The sequence below is a fragment of the Salvelinus fontinalis genome, chromosome 25 (assembly GCF_029448725.1).
Source record: "Salvelinus fontinalis isolate EN_2023a chromosome 25, ASM2944872v1, whole genome shotgun sequence".
Classification (NCBI taxonomy): domain Eukaryota; kingdom Metazoa; phylum Chordata; class Actinopteri; order Salmoniformes; family Salmonidae; genus Salvelinus; species Salvelinus fontinalis.
In genome coordinates, this window is record NC_074689.1 from 12,110,645 (window position 1) to 12,133,369 (window position 22,725).

General features: G+C 48.1%; 1 protein-coding gene across 6 annotated transcripts in view; it reads left to right on the forward strand.

The window, feature by feature from the left end:
• The window catches only part of LOC129822843 (MAGUK p55 subfamily member 7-like), a 249,857-nt gene that overhangs the window by 221,761 nt on the left and 5,371 nt on the right, over window positions 1–22,725 (forward strand). For all 6 annotated transcript variants that reach the window (XM_055881296.1, XM_055881291.1, XM_055881294.1 and 3 more), the window contains 4 exons: window positions 2,959–3,039; window positions 6,649–6,742; window positions 8,910–9,018; window positions 20,029–20,172. In XM_055881296.1, coding sequence (XP_055737271.1) covers window positions 2,959–3,039; window positions 6,649–6,742; window positions 8,910–9,018; window positions 20,029–20,172 — 428 coding nt within the window. The remainder of the gene's footprint in view (window positions 1–2,958; window positions 3,040–6,648; window positions 6,743–8,909; window positions 9,019–20,028; window positions 20,173–22,725) is intronic.

The window sequence follows — 22,725 nt, forward strand, 5'->3', positions numbered from 1 at the left end:
ATCTGGAGCCGCAGACAAATCAATAGCGCATTACTTCTCCCTCTCTCTCCCTCTCCTCCCTCCTTCTCTCTCCCTCTCTCCCTCTCCCCCTCCCTCACTCTCACTCTCCCCTCCCTCACTCTCACTCTCCCCTCCCTCTCTCTCCCTCTCCTCCCTCCCTCTCTCTCCCTCTCCCCTCCCTCACTTTCACTCTCCCCTCCCTCTCTCTCCCTCTCCTCCCTCCCTCTCTCTCCCTCTCCTCCCTCCCTCTCTCTCCCTCTCCCCTCCCTCTCTCTCACTCTCCCCCCTCCCTCCAGTAGATGTGATGGAAAACCCAGATGCCCACTGAGATGGATCCTTTCAAGCTGTTCAGGGAAACACAACAAAGTGCTCTTTAGGCCTGTTGGTGCTGCACTCCTCCCACTCCCTCACTCCTCTCCTCCTTTTCTCCTCCTCCCACTCTTCTCCTCCCACTCTTCTCCTCCTCCCACTCCTCTCCTCCTCCCACTCCCGCACTCCTCTCCTCCTTTTCTCCTCCTCCCACTCTTCTCCTCCTCCCACTCTTCTCCTCCTCCCACTCTTCTCCTCCTCCCACTCCTCTCCTCCTCCCACTCCCGCACTCCTCTCCTCCTCCCACTCCCGCACTCCTCCTCCCACTCCAGCACTCCTCTCCTCCTTCCACTCCCGCACTCCTCTCCTCCTCCCACTCCCGCACTCAGCTCCTCCTCTCACTCCCTCACTCATCTCCTCCTTTTCTCCTCCTCCCACTCTTCTCCTCCTCCCACTCTTCTCCTCCTCCCACTCCTCTCCTCCTCCCACTCCATCACTCCTCTCCTCCTCCCACTCCCTCAGTCCTCTCCTCCTCCCACTCCCTCAGTCCTCTCCTCCTCGCACTCCCGTCCTCCTCGCACTCCCGTCCTCCTCCCACTCCCGTCCTCCTCCCACTCCCGTCCTCCTCCCACTCCCGTCCTCCTCCCACTCCCGTCCTCCTCCCACTCCCGTCCTCCCCTCACTCCTCTCCTCCTCCCACTCCCACACTCCTCTCCACCTCTCACTCCTCTCCTCCTCTCACTCCTCTCCTCCTCCCACTCCCTCACTCCTCTCCTCCACCACTCCCTCACTCCTATCCTCCATCCATTCCCTCACTCAGCTCCTCCCCTCACTCCCTCACTCATCTCCTTTTCTCCTCCTCCCACTCCCCTCCTCCTCCCACTCCCCTCCTCCTCCCACTCCCTCAGTCCTCTCCTCCTCCCACTCCCGTCCTCCTCCCACTCCCCTCCTCCTCCCACTCCCTCACTCATCTCCTCCTTTTCTCCTCCTACCTCTCCCCTCCTCCTCCCACTCCCTCACTCTTCTCCTCCTCCCAGTCCCTCACTCCTCTCCTCCTCCCACTCCCACACTCCTCTCCTCCTCCCACTCCCGTACTCCCCTCCTCCTCCCACTCCCTCAGTCCTCTCCTCCTCCCACTCCCGTCCTCCTCCCACTCCCCTCCTCCTCCCACTCCCTCATTCCTCCTCCCACTTCCTCATTCCTCTCTCTCCTCTCCTCCACCACTCCCTCATCTCCTCCACCACTCCCTCACTCCACTCTTCCTCCCACTCCCTCCCACCTCTCCTCCTCCCATTCCCTCACTCATCTTCTCCACCACTCCCTCACTCCTCTCTTCCTCCCATTCCCTCACTCTTCTCCTCCTCCCACTCCCTCACTCATCTCCTCCACCACTCCCTCACTCCTCTCTTCCTGCCACTCCCTCACTCCTCTCATCCTCTCACTCCCTCACTCATCTCCTCCACCACTCCCTCACTCCTCTCCTCCTCCCACTCCCTCACTCATCTCCTCCACCATTCCCTCACTCCTCTCTTCCTGCCACTCCCTCACTCCTCTCATCCTCTCACTCCCTCACTCATCTCCTCCACCACTCCCTCACTCCTCTCCTTCTCCCACTCCCTCACTCATCTCCTCTACCATTCCCTCACTCCTCTCTTCCTCCCACTCCCTCACTCCCCTCCCACTCCCTCAGTCCCCTCCTCCTCCCACTCCCTCACTCATCTCCTCCTACCTCTCCCCCCCTCCTCCCACTCCCTCACTCCTCTCCTCCCCACACTCCTCTCCTCCTCCCACTCCCTCAGTCCTCTCCTCCTCCCACTCTCGTCCTCCTCCCAATCCCTCATTCCTCTCACTCCTCTCCTCCTCTAACTCCCTCACTCCTCTTCTCCTCCCACTCCCTCACTCATCTCCTCCACCACTCCCTCACTCCTCTCTTCCTCCCACTCCCTCACTCCTCTCCTCCTCCTATACCCTCACTCATCTCCTCCTTTTCTCCTCCTCCCTCTCCCCTCCTCCCTCTCCCCTCCTCCTCCCACTCCCCTCCTCCTCCCACTCCCCTCCCACTCCCTCACTCCTCTCCTCTCACTCCCTCATTCCTCTCCTCCTCTCAGTCCCTCACTCCTCTCCTCCTCACTCTCCTCTCCTCCTCCCACTCCCTCACTCCCCTCCTCCTCCCACTCCCTCACTCCTCTCCTCCTTTTCTCCTCCTCTCACTACACGTCAGTCATTTTTACAGTAGTGAGAGCACAGAGGTCTCCGTCAGTGACTTTCACAGTCTGGCCCTCTCTGTTCCAATCATGGATGGACTTAGCCAAGGTGTGTGTGTTTGTGTGTGTATGCACGTGTGTGTGTGTGTGCCTGGGTCTGTAAACACCATCACACATTTATCAGTGTCTCTCATTGGCGTATGGGATGGAAACAATTCCGCTCTGTTGCGTCCCATCCTGGACCAGACCTGGCCTCCACACTGCCTTGCTCCTCTGGCCCGGCCTCTATCTCGCCCACCTTTATTATGGGGAGGCGGTGATGAATGCATGACTGATGTTGCTTTAATGATGCTTTAACTCTCTCTCTCTCCGTCCTGGTTTCTCTCTCGCTCTCTCACTCTCGCTCTCTCTCTCTCTCTCTCGCTCTCACTCTCTCTCTCACTAGGTCCCACAGGGGTAGGTCTGAATGAGCTGAAAAGGAAACTGCTGATCTCTGACCCCCAACACTTCAGTGTGACCGTGCCACGTAAGTCTACCTGACCCGTATACTAGACCAGACTGGTGGTGGGGTGTGTGTCTAATGGAGACTGAACCTCTCTCCCAGACCAGGAGGGAGTCGTGGACTGTGTTGGGGGGTGTCTAATGGAGACTGAACCTCTCTCCCAGACCAGGAGGGAGTCGTGGACTGTGTTGGGGGGGGGGTGTCTAATGGAGACTGAACCTCTCTCCCAGACCAGGAGGGAGTCGTGGACTGTGTTGGGGGGGGGGGGTCTAATGGAGACTGAACCTCTCTCCCAGACCAGGAGGGAGTCGTGGACTGTGTTGGGGGGGGGGGGGGGGGGGTGTCTAATGGAGACTGAACCTCTCTCCCAGACCAGGAGGGAGTCGTGGACTGTGTTGGGGGGGGGGTGTCTAATGGAGACTGAACCTCTCTCCCAGACCAGGAGGGAGTCGTGGACTGTGTTGGGGGGGGGGGGTCTAATGGAGACTGAACCTCTCTCCCAGACCAGGAGGGAGTCGTGGACTGTGTTGGGGGGGGGTGTCTAATGGAGACTGAACCTCTCTCCCAGACCAGGAGGGAGTCGTGGACTGTGTTGGGGGGGGGGGGTGTCTAATGGAGACTGAACCTTTCTCCCAAACCAGGAGAGAGTTGTGGACTGTGTTGGGGGGTGACAGACACTAGGTGAACTGTTGTCAGGTGCTCAGCAGGACGGATGCTCCTGTCTTTGTAATGAATAAATGGTGGAAGCTCTGGTCTGTATCAGATGGTTATGGAGACCAGTTACTCTGGGTGCATGCCAAATGACACCCAGTCCCCTATGTAGTGCACTTCTTTTGACCAGACCCAATATGGAATAGGGTGCCATTTGGGATGTACACTCTGACTGCTTTCCCACAGGGAGCTGAACCCTCATACACAATGACTGGTACTGCATTTACACTGAAATCAGATTGGCTGTACACTGGCACAGAAATGTAAACCTATCAGGTGCCAGGTTAGATTGTCACTAAACGGAGGCCAAAAGCCCCCTGTGATTTTAACTGGTAAGAAATCCTCCATCACCCTGGATAAATGATGTTTAGCTTTCTGCTGCCAGTTTTGTTGTTGCCTTCGTGGGTGTTAGTAAGGGTGAAGGTCCATAGACCCATGCAAAGACTCACACTCACACACACCCGGAACTGTCTGGGGGGGACTAGCACCAAGACGTTGCTCTCAGGCTGTGCGTCTCAAGGCCCACAAACACACACTCCTTCTCTCACACACAGACACACCCTCCTCACACACACACACACACACACACACACACACACACACACACACACACACACACACACACACACACACACACACACACACTGGACCCAGGCGAGTGGAGTGGTTCTCCTCCTGATGTAATTGTCTGTTTATCGCGGGCCGCATGACAGGCCCAGAGCGATGGAGGAACTGCTTTATTTTCTACCTCCTGAAGAAATGCCATTCCACTGCCTCATGTTTTGGCACCAGCTCCACGCTCCCTTCCTCTCCCCCCTGCCCTCTCCACCTCCAACTCTCTCTCCCCGACCACGCTCCCTTACCACTTTCTTCCTCTCCCTCTCCCTCCGTCTGTAAGAACTAAATGACAGCTTGCCATAATTCTGAACACCTTCCAGACCCAATGCTGGTTATGACTTAGTCTCACACCACTGCCAAGGTTTTTCAGTTTGTAACTTTATTTTTTATATTTTTTTGCGTTGAGGAGCAAAATTCTCTTTCTGAGCCCAGAAGCCTGAACCAAGACCGACGTGTTAGGAAAAATGAATTGGTTTGATTTATGTATTTAAGCAGGACACAGCCAGAGTAATTGCATATTTACTGCAGGCTTGCTGGGAAATGTGCGAGGAGGAAGGGATAGATAGATGGAATCGGTTGATATTAATTGCCATGTTTGTAACATGCAGCGTGGCATAGTGGATGTGTCCCATTTTGTGGGCCCGTGGCACAGTGGATGTGTCTGTCACTTGAAATGTATTAAAATTAAAATTCCATCGCAGTCGCTCTTTTTCCCATAACGACTGCTGTTAATTGTTCACAAATGTGACCACTGGTTCTATGTCTGACCTCTTATAGACAACGTATAGTTACACCAGTATCTCTTGTTCCTTTTTATTTTGATCACTGCCAACGTTGGCCTACAGATGACACTCGCTGTTGTTTCCAATTAAAAACCCATGAAGCGTTACCTCCTTTTGTTAACTTGAGAAACGTATTTCTGAAGAGCACCATAAGGCTTGTGTTCTGAATGAGGGTATTTTTATACCCTCCATGTGTGTGTAGAATGTAAACCATCCTTCAGCCTGCCAGTCAGTAACAATAGCAGCATTGCAATAAGCCATTAGGATGGATACGGGTTAAACATTTTGATTTCACGACCAGATTCACTGACAGATATTTTCCATGATTGGGGAATGACATTTATTTCAGATTCCTTTGTTGCACGGTAAATAATTCCTATACAACTGAGCAGATGCGAAATCATATATATTGTATTAGTCTGAATCTATGTTGTGAAGGACTATTTTGTACAGTTGCGTATAATACTCATCACGGCTTCCGAGACATAAATATATGTTATCTTATGATGGTCTGGCCTCGTAGTTTTTCCAACTGTGGCTGAAGATGTAGGCCTATTTTCTTGATGAGTAATTGATTCATTGCAGAGTCCAGTCTTCCTCCTCTCTTTTGGGAAGGATGGACTTAGTTTTCAAGCTGAGCTAAAGATCCAGTAAATCACTTACTTGTTCGTCCGTGAATTCCACTGGCCACTCACATAAAAACACACAGTGTGGAAAAAGAACTCGTTAGTCCACGCCCCTACACTTTGTTCCAACGACTGAGGCCACATCCCAGAAATAGCCACATCTCAGGCACATGGCGAGTTAGAAAATAAAAACGGGGAAGAAACTGTAAACCTGGTGTGGCGGTTGCAGGAACGGTGATAAAAGTTTAATAGTTTATTTTGGAGCTGGAAGGAGTGTGCGGTCAATTTGTCTGAAGAGTGTAACGGAGTTGATCTCCGACCCCTGTATCTCTCATTTAACAAGCGACAGTTCAATGTCCACAGACGGCACGGCGGGATCTCTCGCCTCTTGCAAATCCACTCGACCCTGGCCACACTGCACACACACACACACACACACACTGTGCTGCCTCCACATATCGCCCTTTTAATGGCAGAGGTTTATGAGGAAGCAAATGTCGAAACGGATCTTAATGAGAGTTCCCCAACTCAACTACCTTACCCTCTCAGTCTCCATCTAATAGAACTGCTCCTGTGTATGTGCGTGCGTGTGTGTACACTACTGACTGTGCCAAATTGAATGTTCCTCAGTAAACGTTGACTACTGCATTTCATTAAGTGTCTGATTGTAGTAGTGCCCTAGCCACTGGAGGGTCTCCATCATGCACAGGGCCTAGCTCTGAACACCAACACTGCTGTGTGTTTTACTGAGGAAATACTGGGATGGTAATAAGGAATGATTCCCGTCAGAACTGTGACTCAGAATGTCTGGATTAGTTGTGATGTCTGTTTGTCTGTCTCTCTTTCTCTGTCTGTCTCTCTCTCTCTCTCTCTCTTTGTCTGTCTGTCTTCTACAGACACCAGCAGGCCGAAGAGGAACCAGGAGAATGAAGGAGTGGAGTATCACTTTATCTCCAAAAATATATTTGAGACGGACATTCACAACAACAAGTAAGTACACTCCTGAAACGGCGGTCATCTTTAACCAGCACTAATACCACCTCTGATACAAGACACACCACGTCAAATACATACTGTCTGCATCCATCCATTCCCACAGGCACAACAACTAAACACACAGCTCTTATATTGGAGGTCTCAGACAGTACCTCTTTCAGGAATCAACCACGTTCTGCCGTGTCCTCCCTGACCACTAGGGGCAGTGTAACTGTGAGACAGACTGGTGAATGACCTCAGCTGACGTGAGCAGGGTTCTCTGTAAATAGACCAGGGTTCTCCCCTATGACTCTCCCTGACTGAGTGTGAGGTGGTGTTGACAGGGCCAGGCCCTGGCTTGGTAACAAAACTCTTCTACAAAGGGCTCCAAGGTCACAGAGGGCCCCTCTCTGCCCTGTGTGTGTGTGTGTGTGTGTGCGCATGTCTGTGTGTGTTTCTTTGAGGTGGCCCCGACGCCGACACTCACACTCGGTAGCCGCTCTCACATTATGCGGGGTGGACAAATTGAAACAGAAATTAACATCCTTCGTGATGGATGCCTTTCCGGCTGTCTCGCTCTCTAAAAGCACACAACATGCACGCGCGCACACACACACACACAACAGGATGGCTGGGCTGTCAGAGCATGCAGAGCGAGGCTGGGACCAGGGTAGGGCTGCTTCAGCTGTGGTTGGTCATGGGGCACGGCATAGGATGTCTGTCGGGGAGTTGAGAGTTAGGGGTGAATGTTGGGACTGTGATGTGGCCTCGGCGCTCTGGACAATCCACACACACACACACACAAACACAAATTACAAGGCACTGGAGAGAGGAGAAGAGTGAGATAGCCTTGTTGTTTGCGTTGTGCTGTGATGCATGCACTCATGACACTGTACAAACACACACACACAGGCACTCTCTCTCTGTGCCAGTAGGGAAAAGCTCCATGAGAAATGGGCCACGGGCAGTAACTAGCAGTGTGTGTAGCTTTCCCAAGGAAAGCCCTATTCCCTGCACAAAATAGATGGCATCCATACATTCCCAATTTAGCTGAACCGGTCTTGGCATTCTACACTACTCTTATCTACATAACAGCACTTGTGACAACAAACAGCATAGCTTTTTTCAGTGTATGGCTATGGCATGCCTTTTTAAACATGAAATGAAATGAATTTCCCATAACCAAATATAAGAGCTTGTTAGAATCCCGGCTCCTTTTCTGAAACAGAATAAAATGTCCTTACATGAGGCAATTACTATAAAATGAGTTTTACATGGATTTTAGTACTGCAAGTACAGACATTCAGCCCAGCGATCATCAGGACCAGTCTGATGGCTTGTCCAAAATGGTACCCTGCTCCCTACATAGTGCACTGCCCTATGCCCGTGTGGACCCTGGTCAAAAGTAGTGCACTATATAGGGTCTGAGGTGGCTTTTTGGAATACACACGAAGTCTACCAACACACACACACTGTCTTATTATTTAGAAATGTAAACTTAGTAAATCACACACACACACACACACACACACACACACACACACACACATACACTAGACACGCTCCTGGCATTCTCCTACACTTTAAACAAACAGGTGTTACTGATTTAAAGTGTAGCATAGAAGATTATATAAAGGGTTATTGTGCCAGACTGTCTGGATTTGTGTTGTACTGAAGAATGTTATCTGAGGATTGGTCAGTGGTTGGAAGAGTAATCCCTAGTCCCTGCGGTACTGTAGGCTTTTAGAATGATCTTATTCTGAACACAATCTCAGTTAGGAGTGTGTGTGGATAGTATATCTAAATAAGAAAGGAGTGCCTAGGAATAAGATGGTAACTAGGCTAGGGGAGTAATACGTTGGTTTTATTTGACGTTAATATTAATGTTAATCCCAGCCTGTACTTCTAAATGATGTGAGTGAAACCTTTACTCACTGACCTACTATTGTGGATTTTCACTTCTCTCTCTCTCTCTCTCTCTCTCTCTCTCTCTCTCTCTCTCTCTCTCTCTCTCTCTCTCTCTCTCTCTCTCTCTGACTTTCCCTCTGTGTGAATGTGTGCTGCAAAATGAATTGCCTCTTTAAGGACATTAAAGTTTTTCTAATATAATCTCCCTCTTCCCTTTTTCTTTTCTTTATTTCTCTCTCTCGCTTGCTCACCCCCCCTCTCTCTCTCTTTGTAGGTTCATAGAGCATGGTGAGTATAAAGGGAACTACTATGGCACCAGTCTGGACTCTGTGCGTTCGGTCCTGTCCAAGAACAAGGTGTGCCTACTGGACGTTCAGCCTCATGTGAGTTACACGAGTCCCTGACCCAGTCACAATCTTCCCTTTACCTCTACCCCCCATCTCTTCATTCTTTACCTCTACCCTCTACCCCCCATCTCTTCATTCTTTACCTCTACCCTCCATCTCTTCATTCTTTACCTCTACCCTCCATCTCTTCATTCTTTACCTCTACCCTCTACCCTCCATCTCTTCATTCTTTACCTCTACCCTCCATCTCTTCATTCTTTACCTCTACCCCCCATCTCTTCATTCTTTACCTCTACCCTCCATCTCTTCATTCTTTACCTCTACCCTCTACCCTCCATCTCTTCATTCTTTACCTCTACCCTCCATCTCTTCATTCTTTACCTCTACCCCCCATCTCTTCATTCTTTACCTCTACCCTCCATCTCTTCATTCTTTACCTCTACCCTCCATCTCTTCATTCTTTACCTCTACCCTCTACCCCCCATCTCTTCATTCTTTACCTCTACCCTCCATCTCTTCATTCTTTACCTCTACCCCCCATCTCTTCATTCTTTACCTCTACCCCCCATCTCTTCATTCTTTACCTCTACCCTCTACCCTCCATCTCTTCATTCTTTACCTCTACCCTCCATCTCTTCATTCTTTACCTCTACCCCCCATCTCTTCATTCTTTACCTCTACCCCCCATCTCTTCATTCTTTACCTCTACCCTCTACCCCCCATCTCTTCATTCTTTACCTCTACCCTCCATCTCTTCATTCTTTACCTCTACCCTCCATCTCTTCATTCTTTACCTCTACCCCCCATCTCTTCATTCTTTACCTCTACCCCCCATCTCTTCATTCTTTACCTCTACCCTCCATCTCTTCATTCTTTACCTCTACCCTCCATCTCTTCATTCTTTACCTCTACCCCCCATCTCTTCATTCTTTACCTCTACCCCCCATCTCTTCATTCTTTACCTCTACCCTCTACCCTCCATCTCTTCATTCTTTACCTCTACCCCCCATCTCTTCATTCTTTACCTCTACCCTCCATCTCTTCATTCTTTACCTCTACCCTCTACCCTCCATCTCTTCATTCTTTACCTCTACCCCCCATCTCTTCATTCTTTACCTCTACCCTCTACCCTCCATCTCTTCATTCTTTACCTCTACCCTCCATCTCTTCATTCTTTACCTCTACCCCCCATCTCTTCATTCTTTACCTCTACCCTCTACCCTCCATCTCTTCATTCTTTACCTCTACCCTCCATCTCTTCATTCTTTACCTCTACCCCCCATCTCTTCATTCTTTACCTCTACCCCCCATCTCTTCATTCTTTACCTCTACCCTCTACCCTCCATCTCTTCATTCTTTACCTCTACCCTCCATCTCTTCATTCTTTACCTCTACCCCCCATCTCTTCATTCTTTACCTCTACCCCCCATCTCTTCATTCTTTACCTCTACCCTCTACCCCCCATCTCTTCATTCTTTACCTCTACCCTCTACCCTCCATCTCTTCATTCTTTACCTCTACCCCCCATCTCTTCATTCTTTACCTCTACCCCCCATCTCTTCATTCTTTACCTCTACCCTCTACCCTCCATCTCTTCATTCTTTACCTCTACCCTCCATCTCTTCATTCTTTACCTCTACCCCCCATCTCTTCATTCTTTACCTCTACCCCCCATCTCTTCATTCTTTACCTCTACCCCCCATCTCTTCATTCTTTACCTCTACCCTCTACCCCCCATCTCTTCATTCTTTACCTCTACCCTCTACCCTCCATCTCTTCATTCTTTACCTCTACCCTCCATCTCTTCATTCTTTACCTCTACCCTCCATCTCTTCATTCTTTACCTCTACCCCCCATCTCTTCATTCTTTACCTCTACCCTCCATCTCTTCATTCTTTACCTCTACCCTCCATCTCTTCATTCTTTACCTCTACCCTCCATCTCTTCATTCTTTACCTCTACCCCCCATCTCTTCATTCTTTACCTCTACCCTCTACCCTCCATCTCTTCATTCTTTACCTCTACCCTCCATCTCTTCATTCTTTACCTCTACCCCCTACCCTCCATCTCTTCATTCTTTACCTCTACCCTCTACCCTCCATCTCTTCATTCTTTACCTCTACCCCCCATCTCTTCATTCTTTACCTCTACCCTCTACCCTCCATCTCTTCATTCTTTACCTCTACCCCCCATCTCTTCATTCTTTACCTCTACCCTCTACCCTCCATCTCTTCATTCTTTACCTCTACCCCCCATCTCTTCATTCTTTACCTCTACCCCCCATCTCTTCATTCTTTACCTCTACCCCCCATCTCTTCATTCTTTACCTCTACCCTCTACCCCCCATCTCTTCATTCTTTACCTCTACCCCCCATCTCTTCATTCTTTACCTCTACCCTCCATCTCTTCATTCTTTACCTCTACCCCCCATCTCTTCATTCTTTACCTCTACCCCCCATCTCTTCATTCTTTACCTCTACCCTCTACCCTCCATCTCTTCATTCTTTACCTCTACCCTCTACCCTCCATCTCTTCATTCTTTACCTCTACCCCCCATCTCTTCATTCTTTACCTCTACCCTCCATCTCTTCATTCTTTACCTCTACCCCCCATCTCTTCATTCTTTACCTCTACCCTCCATCTCTTCATTCTTTACCTCTACCCTCCATCTCTTCATTCTTTACCTCTACCCTCCATCTCTTCATTCTTTACCTCTACCCTCTACCCTCCATCTCTTCATTCTTTACCTCTACCCTCCATCTCTTCATTCTTTACCTCTACCCTCTACCCTCCATCTCTTCATTCTTTACCTCTACCCTCCATCTCTTCATTCTTTACCTCTACCCCCCATCTCTTCATTCTTTACCTCTACCCTCTACCCTCCATCTCTTCATTCTTTACCTCTACCCTCTACCCTCCATCTCTTCATTCTTTACCTCTACCCTCCATCTCTTCATTCTTTACCTCTACCCCCCATCTCTTCATTCTTTACCTCTACCCCCCATCTCTTCATTCTTTACCTCTACCCTCTACCCTCCATCTCTTCATTCTTTACCTCTACCCTCCATCTCTTCATTCTTTACCTCTACCCCCATCTCTTCATTCTTTACCTCTACCCCCCATCTCTTCATTCTTTACCTCTACCCTCTACCCTCCATCTCTTCATTCTTTACCTCTACCCTCCATCTCTTCATTCTTTACCTCTACCCCCCATCTCTTCATTCTTTACCTCTACCCCCCATCTCTTCATTCTTTACCTCTACCCCCCATCTCTTCATTCTTTACCTCTACCCTCTACCCTCCATCTCTTCATTCTTTACCTCTACCCTCCATCTCTTCATTCTTTACCTCTACCCTCCATCTCTTCATTCTTTACCTCTACCCTCCATCTCTTCATTCTTTACCTCTACCCTCCATCTCTTCATTCTTTACCTCTACCCTCCATCTCTTCATTCTTTACCTCTACCCCCCATCTCTTCATTCTTTACCTCTACCCCCCATCTCTTCATTCTTTACCTCTACCCTCTACCCTCCATCTCTTCATTCTTTACCTCTACCCCCCATCTCTTCATTCTTTACCTCTACCCTCCATCTCTTCATTCTTTACCTCTACCCCCCATCTCTTCATTCTTTACCTCTACCCTCTACCCTCCATCTCTTCATTCTTTACCTCTACCCCCCATCTCTTCATTCTTTACCTCTACCCTCTACCCTCCATCTCTTCATTCTTTACCTCTACCCTCCATCTCTTCATTCTTTACCTCTACCCTCCATCTCTTCATTCTTTACCTCTACCCCCCATCTCTTCATTCTTTACCTCTACCCTCCATCTCTTCATTCTTTACCTCTACCCCCCATCTCTTCATTCTTTACCTCTACCCTCTACCCTCCATCTCTTCATTCTTTACCTCTACCCTCTACCCTCCATCTCTTCATTCTTTACCTCTACCCTCCATCTCTTCATTCTTTACCTCTACCCCCCATCTCTTCATTCTTTACCTCTACCCTCCATCTCTTCATTCTTTACCTCTACCCCCTACCCTCCATCTCTTCATTCTTTACCTCTACCCTCTACCCTCCATCTCTTCATTCTTTACCTCTACCCTCCATCTCTTCATTCTTTACCTCTACCCTCTACCCCCCATCTCTTCATTCTTTACCTCTACCCTCCATCTCTTCATTCTTTACCTCTACCCTCTACCCTCCATCTCTTCATTCTTTACCTCTACCCTCCATCTCTTCATTCTTTACCTCTACCCTCCATCTCTTCATTCTTTACCTCTACCCTCCATCTCTTCATTCTTTACCTCTACCCTCCATCTCTTCATTCTTTACCTCTACCCTCTACCCTCCATCTCTTCATTCTTTACCTCTACCCCCCATCTCTTCATTCTTTACCTCTACCCTCTACCCTCCATCTCTTCATTCTTTACCTCTACCCTCTACCCTCCATCTCTTCATTCTTTACCTCTACCCTCCATCTCTTCATTCTTTACCTCTACCCTCCATCTCTTCATTCTTTCCCTCTACCCCCCATCTCTTCATTCTTTACCTCTACCCTCCATCTCTTCATTCTTTACCTCTACCCTCTACCCTCCATCTCTTCATTCTTTACCTCTACCCTCTACCCTCCATCTCTTCATTCTTTACCTCTACCCTCCATCTCTTCATTCTTTACCTCTACCCTCTACCCTCCATCTCTTCATTCTTTACCTCTACCCTCTACCCTCCATCTCTTCATTCTTTACCTCTACCCCCCATCTCTTCATTCTTTACCTCTACCCCCCATCTCTTCATTCTTTACCTCTACCCTCTACCCTCCATCTCTTCATTCTTTACCTCTACCCTCTACCCTCCATCTCTTCATTCTTTACCTCTACCCTCTACCCCCCATCTCTTCATTCTTTACCTCTACCCCCCATCTCTTCATTCTTTACCTCTACCCTCCATCTCTTCATTCTTTACCTCTACCCTCTACCCTCTACCCCCCATCTCTTCATTCTTTATCTCTACCCTCTACCCTCCATCTCTTCATTCTTTACCTCTACCCTCCATCTCTTCATTCTTTTCATCTACCCTTCATTCTACCACTCCTGTTCCCTCCCAATGTCCTTCCATCTCTTTTTTTTTTTTTTTTTTTTTTTTCCCTGGGTCACTATATCTATTTTTCCAATTGGATCGATCCCCTCTACCACACGGAACCCCACTAATCTACCGACGGAAACGAACGAGGTGACAAAAAAAATAAATAAATAAATAAAAAACAGACCTCCATCCTATGTTATCTTGCTACCGATAGCCATCTACCCGGCCAGCTGTCTGGATCGCCGTGACCCCAACCAACCTCTACTCACTGGACCCTTATGATCACTCGATTAAGCATGCCTCTCCTTAATGTAAATATGCCTTGTCCATTGCTGTTCTGGTTAGTGTTTATTGGCTTATTTCACTGTAGAGCCTCTAGCCCTGCTCACTATATATCCAACCTCTCAGTTCCACCACCCACATATGCGATGACATCACCTGGTTTCAATGATGTTTCTAGAGACTATATCTCTCTCATCATCACCCATTACCTAGGTTTACCTCCACTGTATTCACATCCTACCATACCTTTGTCTGTACATTATTCCTTGAAGCTATTTTATCGCCCCCAGAAACTTCCTTTTACTCTCTGTTCTAGACGTTCTAAACGACCAATTCTCATAGCTTTTAGCCGTACCCTTATCCTACTCCTCCTCTGTTCCTCTGGTGATGTAGAGGTGAATCCAGGCCCTGCAGTACCTAGCTCCACTCCTATTCCCCAGGCGCTCTCTTTTGATGACTTCTGTAACCGTAATAGCCTTGGTTTCATGCATGTTAACATTAGAAGCCTCCTCCCTAAGTTTGTTTTGTTCACTGCTTTAGCACACTCTGCCAACCCAGATGTTTTAGCCGTGTCTGAATCCTGGCTTAGGAAGACCACCAAAAATTCTGACATTTTCATCCCTAACTACAAGATTTTCAGACAAGATAGAACGGCCAAAGGGGGCGGTGTTGCAATCTACTGCAAGGATTGCCTGCAGAGTTCTGTTTTACTATCCAGGTCTGTTCCGAAACAATTTGAACTCCTACTTTTAAAAATCCACCTCTCTAAAAGCAAGTCTCTCCCTGTTGCCGCCTGCTATAGACCACCCTCTGCCCCCAGCTGTGCTCTGGACACCATATGTGAACTGATTGCCCCCCATCTATCTTCAGAGCTTGTGCTGCTAGGCGACCTAAATTGGAACATGCTTAACACCCCAGCCATCCTACAATCTAAGCTTGATGCCCTCAATCTCACACAAATTATCAATGAACCTACCAGGTATCACCCCAATTCCGTAAACACGGGTACCCTCATAGACATCATCCTAACCAACTTGCCCTCCAAATACACCTCTGCTATTTTCAACCAAGATCTCAGCGATCACTGCCTCATTGCCTGTATCCGTAATGGGTCAGCGATCAAACGACCTCCACTCATCACTGTCAAACGCTCCCTGAAACACTTCAGCGAGCAGGCCTTTCTAATCGACCTGGCCGAGGTATCCTGGAAGGATATTGATCTCATCCCGTCAGTAGAGGATGCCTGGATATTTTTTTAAAATGCCTTCCTCACCATCTTGAATAAGCATGCCCCATTCAAGAAATTTAGAACCAGGAACAGATATAGCCCTTGGTTCTCTCCTGACCTGACTGCCCTTAACCAACAGAAAAACATCCTATGGCGTTCTGCATTAGCATCGAACAGCCCCCGTGATATGCAACTTTTCAGGGAAGCTAGAAACCAGTATACACAGGCAGTTAGAAAAGCCAAGGCTAGCTTTTTCAAGCAGAAATTTGCTTCCTGCAACACAAACTCAAAAAAGTTCTGGGACACTGTAAAGTCCATGGAGAATAAGAACACCTCCTCCCAGCTTCCAACTGCACTGAAGATAGGAAATACTGTCACCACCGACAAATCCATTATAATTGAGAATTTCAATCAGCATTTTTCTACGGCTGGCCATGCTTTCCACCTGGCTACCCCTACCCCGGTCAACAGCACTGCCCTCCCCTCTGCTACTCGCCCAAGCCTTCCCCATTTCTCTTTCTCCCAAATACAGTCAGCTGATGTTCTGAAAGAGCTGCAAAATCTGGACCTTACAAATCAGCCGGGCTAGATAATCTGGACCCTTTCTTTCTAAAACTATCTGCTGAAACTGTTGCCACCCCTATTACCAGCCTTTTCAACCTCTCTTTCGTGTCGTCTGAGATTCCCAAAGATTGGAAAGCAGCTGCGGTTATCCCCCTCTTCAAAGGGGGAGACACTCTAGACCCAAACTGCTACAGACCTATATCTATCCTACCCTGCCTTTCTAAGGTCTTCGAAAGCCAAGTCAACAAACAGATTACCGACCATCTCGAATCCCACCATACCTTCTCCGCTATGCAATCTGGTTTCAGAGCTGGTCATGGGTGCACCTCAGCCACGCTCAAGGTCATAAACGATATCCTAACCGCTATCGATAGGAAACAGTACTGTGCAGCCATATTCATTGACCTGGCCAAGGCTTTTGACTCTGTCAATCACCACATCCTCATCGGCAGACTCGACAGCCTTGGTTTCTCTAATGATTGCCTCGCCTGGTTCACCAACTACTTCTCTGATCGAGTTCAGTGTGTCAAATCGGAGGGTCTGTTGTCCGGACCTCTGGCAGTCTCTATGGGGGTGCCACAGGGTTCAATTCTTGGACCGACTCTCTTCTCTGTATACATCAATGATGTCGCTCTTGCTGCTGGTGAGTCTCTGATCCACCTCTACGCAGACGACACTATTCTGTATACTTCTGGCCCTTCTCTTGACACTGTGTTAACAACCCTCCAGGCGAGCTTCAATGCCATACAACTCTCCTTCCGTGGCCTCCAATTGCTCTTAAATACAAGTAAAACTAAATGCATGCTCTTCAACCGATCGCTGCCTGCACCTGCCCGCATGTCCAGCATCACTACTCTGGACGGCTCTGACTTAGAATATGTGGACAACTACAAATACCTAGGTGTCTGGTTAGACTGTAAACCCTCCTTCCAGACTCACATCAAGCATCTCCAATCCAAAGTTAAATCTAGAATCGGCTTCCTATTCCGCAACAAAGCATCCTTCACTCATGCTGCCAAACATACCCTTGTAAAACTGACCATCCTACCAATCCTCGACTTCGGTGATGTCATTTACAAAATAGCCTCCAAAACCCTACTCAATAAATTGGATGCAGTCTATCACAGTGCCATCCGTTTTGTCACCAAAGCCCCATATACTACCCACCACTGCGACCTGTACGCTCTCGTTGGCTGGCCCTCGCTTCACACTCGTCGCCAAACCCACTGGCTCCAGGTCATCTACAAGACCCTGCTAGGTAAAGTCCCCCCTTATCTCAGCTTGCTGGTCACCATAGCAACGCCCACCCGTAGCACGCGCTCCAGCAGGTATATCTCTCTGGTCACCCCCAAAACCAATTCTACCTTTGGCCGCCTCTCCTTCCAGTTCTCTGCTGCCAATGACTGGAACAAACTATAAAAATCTCTGAAACTGGAAACACTTATCTCCCTCACTAGCTTTAAGCACCAGCTGTCAGAGCAGCTCATAGATTACTGCACCTGTACATAGCCCATCTATAATTTAGCCCAAACAACTACCTCTTTACCTACTGTATTTATTTATTTTGCTCCTTTGCACCCCATTATTTCTATCTCTACTTTGCACCTTCTTCCACTGCAAACCAACCATTCCAGTGTTATTTTTTACTTGCTATATTGTATTTACTTCGCCACCATGGCCTTTTTATATTTTTATTTATTTATATATATATTTTGTTTGCCTTCACCTCCCTTATCTCACCTCACTTGCTCACATTGTATATAGACTTATTTTTCACTGTATTATTGACTGTATGTTTGTTTTACTCCATGTGTAACTATGTGTTGTTGTATGTGTCGAACTGCTTTGCTTTATCTTGGCCAGGTCGCAATTGTAAATGAGAACGTGTTCTCAATTTGCCTACCTGGCTAAATAAAGGTGAAATAAAATAAATAAATAAATAAATCTCTCCCTTCATCCAAAAATATGAAAAGCAACATGCAATAATTTCAAAGATTTTACTGAGTTAACGTTTATGTAAAGAAATCAGTCAATTGAAATAAATCCGTTAGCCTCTAATCTATGGATTTTATATAACTGAGAATACAGATATGAATCTGTTGGTAACAGATACCTTAAAAAATGTAAGTTAGGGCCGTGAACCAGAAAACCGGTCTGTATCTAGTGTGACCACCATTTGCCTCATGCAGTGCGACACATCTCCTTCGCAGAGTTGATCAGGCTGTTGATTGTGGCCTGTGGATCGTTGTCCCACTCCTCTTCAATGGTTGTGCAAAGTTGCTGGATATTGGCAGGAACTGGAACATGCTATCAAACACGTTGATCCAGAGCATCCCAAACATGCTCAATGGGTGACATGTCTGGTGAGTATACAGGCCAGAACAGGGACATTTTCGTCATCAAGGAATTGTGCATAGATCCTTGCGACATGGGGCCGTGCATTATCATGTTGAAACATGAGGTGATGGCGGTGGATGAATGATACAACAATGGGTCTCAGGATCTCGTCACGGCATCTCTGTGCATTCAATTGCCTTTAATTGTCCCCAGCACAAGGTGCACCTGTGTAATGATCATGCTGTTTAATCAGCTTCTTGATATGCCACACCTGTCAGGTGGATGGATAATCTTGGCAAAGGAGAAATGCTCCCTAACAGGGATGTAAACAGATTTGTGCAGAGAATTTTAGAGAAATTAAGCATTTTGTGTGTCTGGAAAATGTCTGGGATCTTTTATTTCAGCTCATGAAATTTGGGGCCAACAATTTATATGTTGCGTTTATATTTCCACCTCTCTCTCTCTCTGCCTATCTCCTGGAGGAATCTCATCCTTCAGAAGACATCAGAGGCAGCGGCGGCTTTCTGCAGGCCATGGCTGCTTACAGGGTTACCATCCAAACCTGGCTTAAAGGGCCATTTTTAGCAGCAATTACTGCTAATGTTCCTTATTTGAAGATTTCCTCTTTGGCTTATGTGTCTGGGTGGTGGTGATGATCTGCCTTTCATAAGTGGCCTGTATGTCACTGAAAGCCCACAAACCCCACAGTTACAATCCGGTTACCCCAGGCCAGGCCTAGCACCCACCCTGCCTCAACCCTGCCTCGCACACACACACACTTTCTTGCCTGGGCCCCATAGGCATCCTCTGTTTGTTTTCTCTGAGTAAATAATCATATAGAGGCCGAAATACACTATTATATAGATTACTGGCATGTTTTCGAACCATCTCTCCCTGATCAAGTAGCAAGCAGTTAGCTGAGCCCCTCGTTAGCCCATGCTGTGTGTGTTTGTGTACCTGTGTTTATATGTGCGTGCTCGCACGTGTCTGTGCCTTTGTGTTCCCTTGTAGCTCTCTACCCCGCTCAGTAGTCAGTCACATGAGTTTCATGTCAGCCCGGTGGTGTTGCAGAGCGAGGGATGTTGACTGCTCCCGTGCTGACCGTCCGAGCGCCGGATGAAAGCTCTCCTCCTCTCGTCCCTCTCTGTGATGGAAATGTATGGTAGTCTCGCGCCACTTCCCTTCTGTCTTCTGCTCCGATTCCCTATCTAGTGCACCTAATAGGGAATAGGGTTTCGTGTCGGACGCGGCCTTCGTATCGGCCCAGGGTTTTGAACCCGTTCAGCAGAACACAGCGAGAGGCCGTGGTATCGGGCCCAGAGGGAGGTGGACCGGCGCCGGTTAACACTGCTCGGCTGCGGTTCAGTACACACACACACACACACACTGTGTGCTACGCGTCAACGCGACCCAGCTGTGTAATGTGTCATCGCCTCTGCACTGTGACAGATGGAGATCTGGGTCTAATTCCACTCTGCGATATCTCCAGATTGTCTGGTTCATCTGTCTCCTCTGCTAACTGTGTTTTCTCTCTCCTCTGTGTGTCGCAGACGATAAAGCACCTGAGGACGGCAGAGTTTAAACCTTATGTGGTGTTCGTGAAGCCGCCGCCCGTCGAGCGCCTGCGGGAGAGCAGACGGAACGCTAAGGTCATCTCAGGCAAGGACGACAAGGGATCTGCCAAATCATTCTCCGTAAGTCACGTCAGCAAAAACAAATGTTTTCATGTTGTCAGAAATCTGTGACAGAAAAGCCTTGCGCTTAAAAGTTTGCGTCTTTTTGAAGTAAATACACGTTTTTAGAATGTCACACAACGTCAGAAAGTTGAAATGACTGGCTATTTGCGTTAAGCACACTTCTCTCAGAGAGGTCCTCTTCATGCAGGGTAAATGTGACGTGGTGGGAAGGATCAAACTTGATCCAGGGGTGTAAAAGTTAACACATTTTGAAGAACAGTACTCTGGTAAAACAGGCCGTTTTAGAACGTCAAACAACTTTTTGTTTTTAAAGATAAGAAATCCACAAATTGGATAATGATTGGCTAATTGCGTTGGAAGCACACTTCCCACTCAGACGTCTCCATTGAAAAGTGATGTGGTCTTTGTGTGTGTCACTGTGTGCTGGCGTGTAATGACACGTTATAAAGTAGGATCAAAGGTGATCGAGCAGTGTTCGTGTACCACATGACCAAGCTGTTGCGTACCAGTAGGTTATCAGAAACCCACCTAACACAAACTTTATCTGGGGCTCTGGGGGAGCTAGTTGTGGTGGTGAGGTCATATTACTACCTACAGCTTTCTGTTGCAGGCTAGGGTGTATGGGTGTATGGGTGTATGGGTGCTTGCTTGTGTGTGCGAGCATATGTGTGTGTGGTTGTGTGTTACACACCTTTCCGCCGCAGCAAGTCGCAGCTCACAGCCGGGCCCCACATGAAACCAATTAGCCGTGGCGCGTTGCCGTGGTGGCGGCATAGACGTGTGGCAGCTGATGACTTTCCCAGCCCGCCGGGTCATCAGGTCCGGCGCTCGCGTGTCTTTCTCCACTGGGCCACGCTACGGGCCAGAACCCAGGTCACAGCCACATGCCGGGCCGGGATGGAGTGATATGATGACGCGAGAGAGGAGAGAGAGGGTGGGGGTGAGAAAGAGGGGGGGGGGGGGGAGAGAGGGGGGAGAGAGAGTGGCTGTCATGTTGGAGGCGTGGAGGCTTTCCACGCGCCAGCCCTGAAGGTCGTGTCAACCGAGCTGGGGGAGGGGATGGAGAGGAGGAGGAGGTGTAGACCGGCAGGTGCAGATCAGATCGGCGGGCGGCTCAATGGGATGTCTGCCTCGGCCTTCGCGGCCCCGCAGGGCTCTGGGCCGCTCTCTGCCTTTCGTCTGTTCTCTCTCCCTCAGTGTGTCTGCTCTTTTCAGCTCAGAGCATCAGGGCCTGCCCCAAATGGCTCCCTATTCCCTATATAGTGCCCTATGGGCCCTGGTCAAAAGTAGTGCACTATTCAGAGAATAGGGAGCAATTTAGAGCGCGGCCTCAGCCCCACTTTGAGGTGTTACTCCACACATACCTCTGTGTTTTCACCATGACCTAACCTAACACACAGCCCAACACGGCTCTGGAAAAGGACAGGGTTAGACACAGCCGCTCTTAACTCAGAACATCCTTCGTTGAGCCGTCACTAAGTTATAGAGTACCGTCACTGTTTTAAGCACAATATGTCAGAGGGACAGAATATATTCTTAAAATCATCCTTAAAGCATTAAATGATGACAAATTCAACTGTCACCTCACTGATATACTGACATAATGTATTAAAGTCAGAAGCATCACTTTTTCCTCCAGTTGTGAACTGACTACATCACTGAGATCGCGGATTTCTTCTCGCGAAGCTCTTGGGCTTGAGGATATAGGTAAACAGCTCCATCATGCATGATGACGACCATCCTGAGGGGTGAGAGGTCAAACAGAGAGAGGTCAGAGGTCATGCTATCGACCTTTGTTTGACCTTTGGGTGAAAGTAACCCTCTGCTCTCAGTATAACTCATGTGAACAGTAAGCTGTAGTTGCCAAAAACAGGGCAGACTTTGACATTGATTGCCCTGGCCTATAATACCGTTATTAGATCCAGAGTTCAGAGCTCAGGTAACACATCCAGCCCCAGCGTTTCATTTTGTTACCTGGTTGAAATATTTCCTGTTACCAAAGCCCTTTCTGTAACCTTCTCTAGAGATTGACAGACAGCGTTTTAAACCATCAGGTCCCAGCTATTAAAGAAAGAAAGACTTTGTTTGGTGGACATGTCACTGCTGGATTATATTCTCCGCCTGCTATATTTCTTTCAGTCGAGACGAATGTTAGAGGCAGCAGGTCTGGTCATTGTCCCATCCAGACTACTGGAGAACAGACGTTTCATTGTTTTAACAGAGCCGTCTATGCTTTATTTTACCTGAATGCATTCATATCTGCTTTCAAATGGGGCTGACGTGAAATATGAGTCCAAAATCAGTTATGATACTGTAATATGTCCATATTCATATTCCTAGTAAGAGCAGTATTATAAGTAAAGGGATCATGTGATAGGGCTACTTACTGATATCTTACCTTTCCCTCTAGCCAAGCAATGACATTCTGTCTTCTTTGAGAGAGAGTAAATCAGGGACCTCTTGCCGAACCAGATCTGTTCTGATATTTTATATCATTTTAATACAGAGGGCAGGTGCATTTTATGTGTATGAATAAAAGCAGATTTTCCG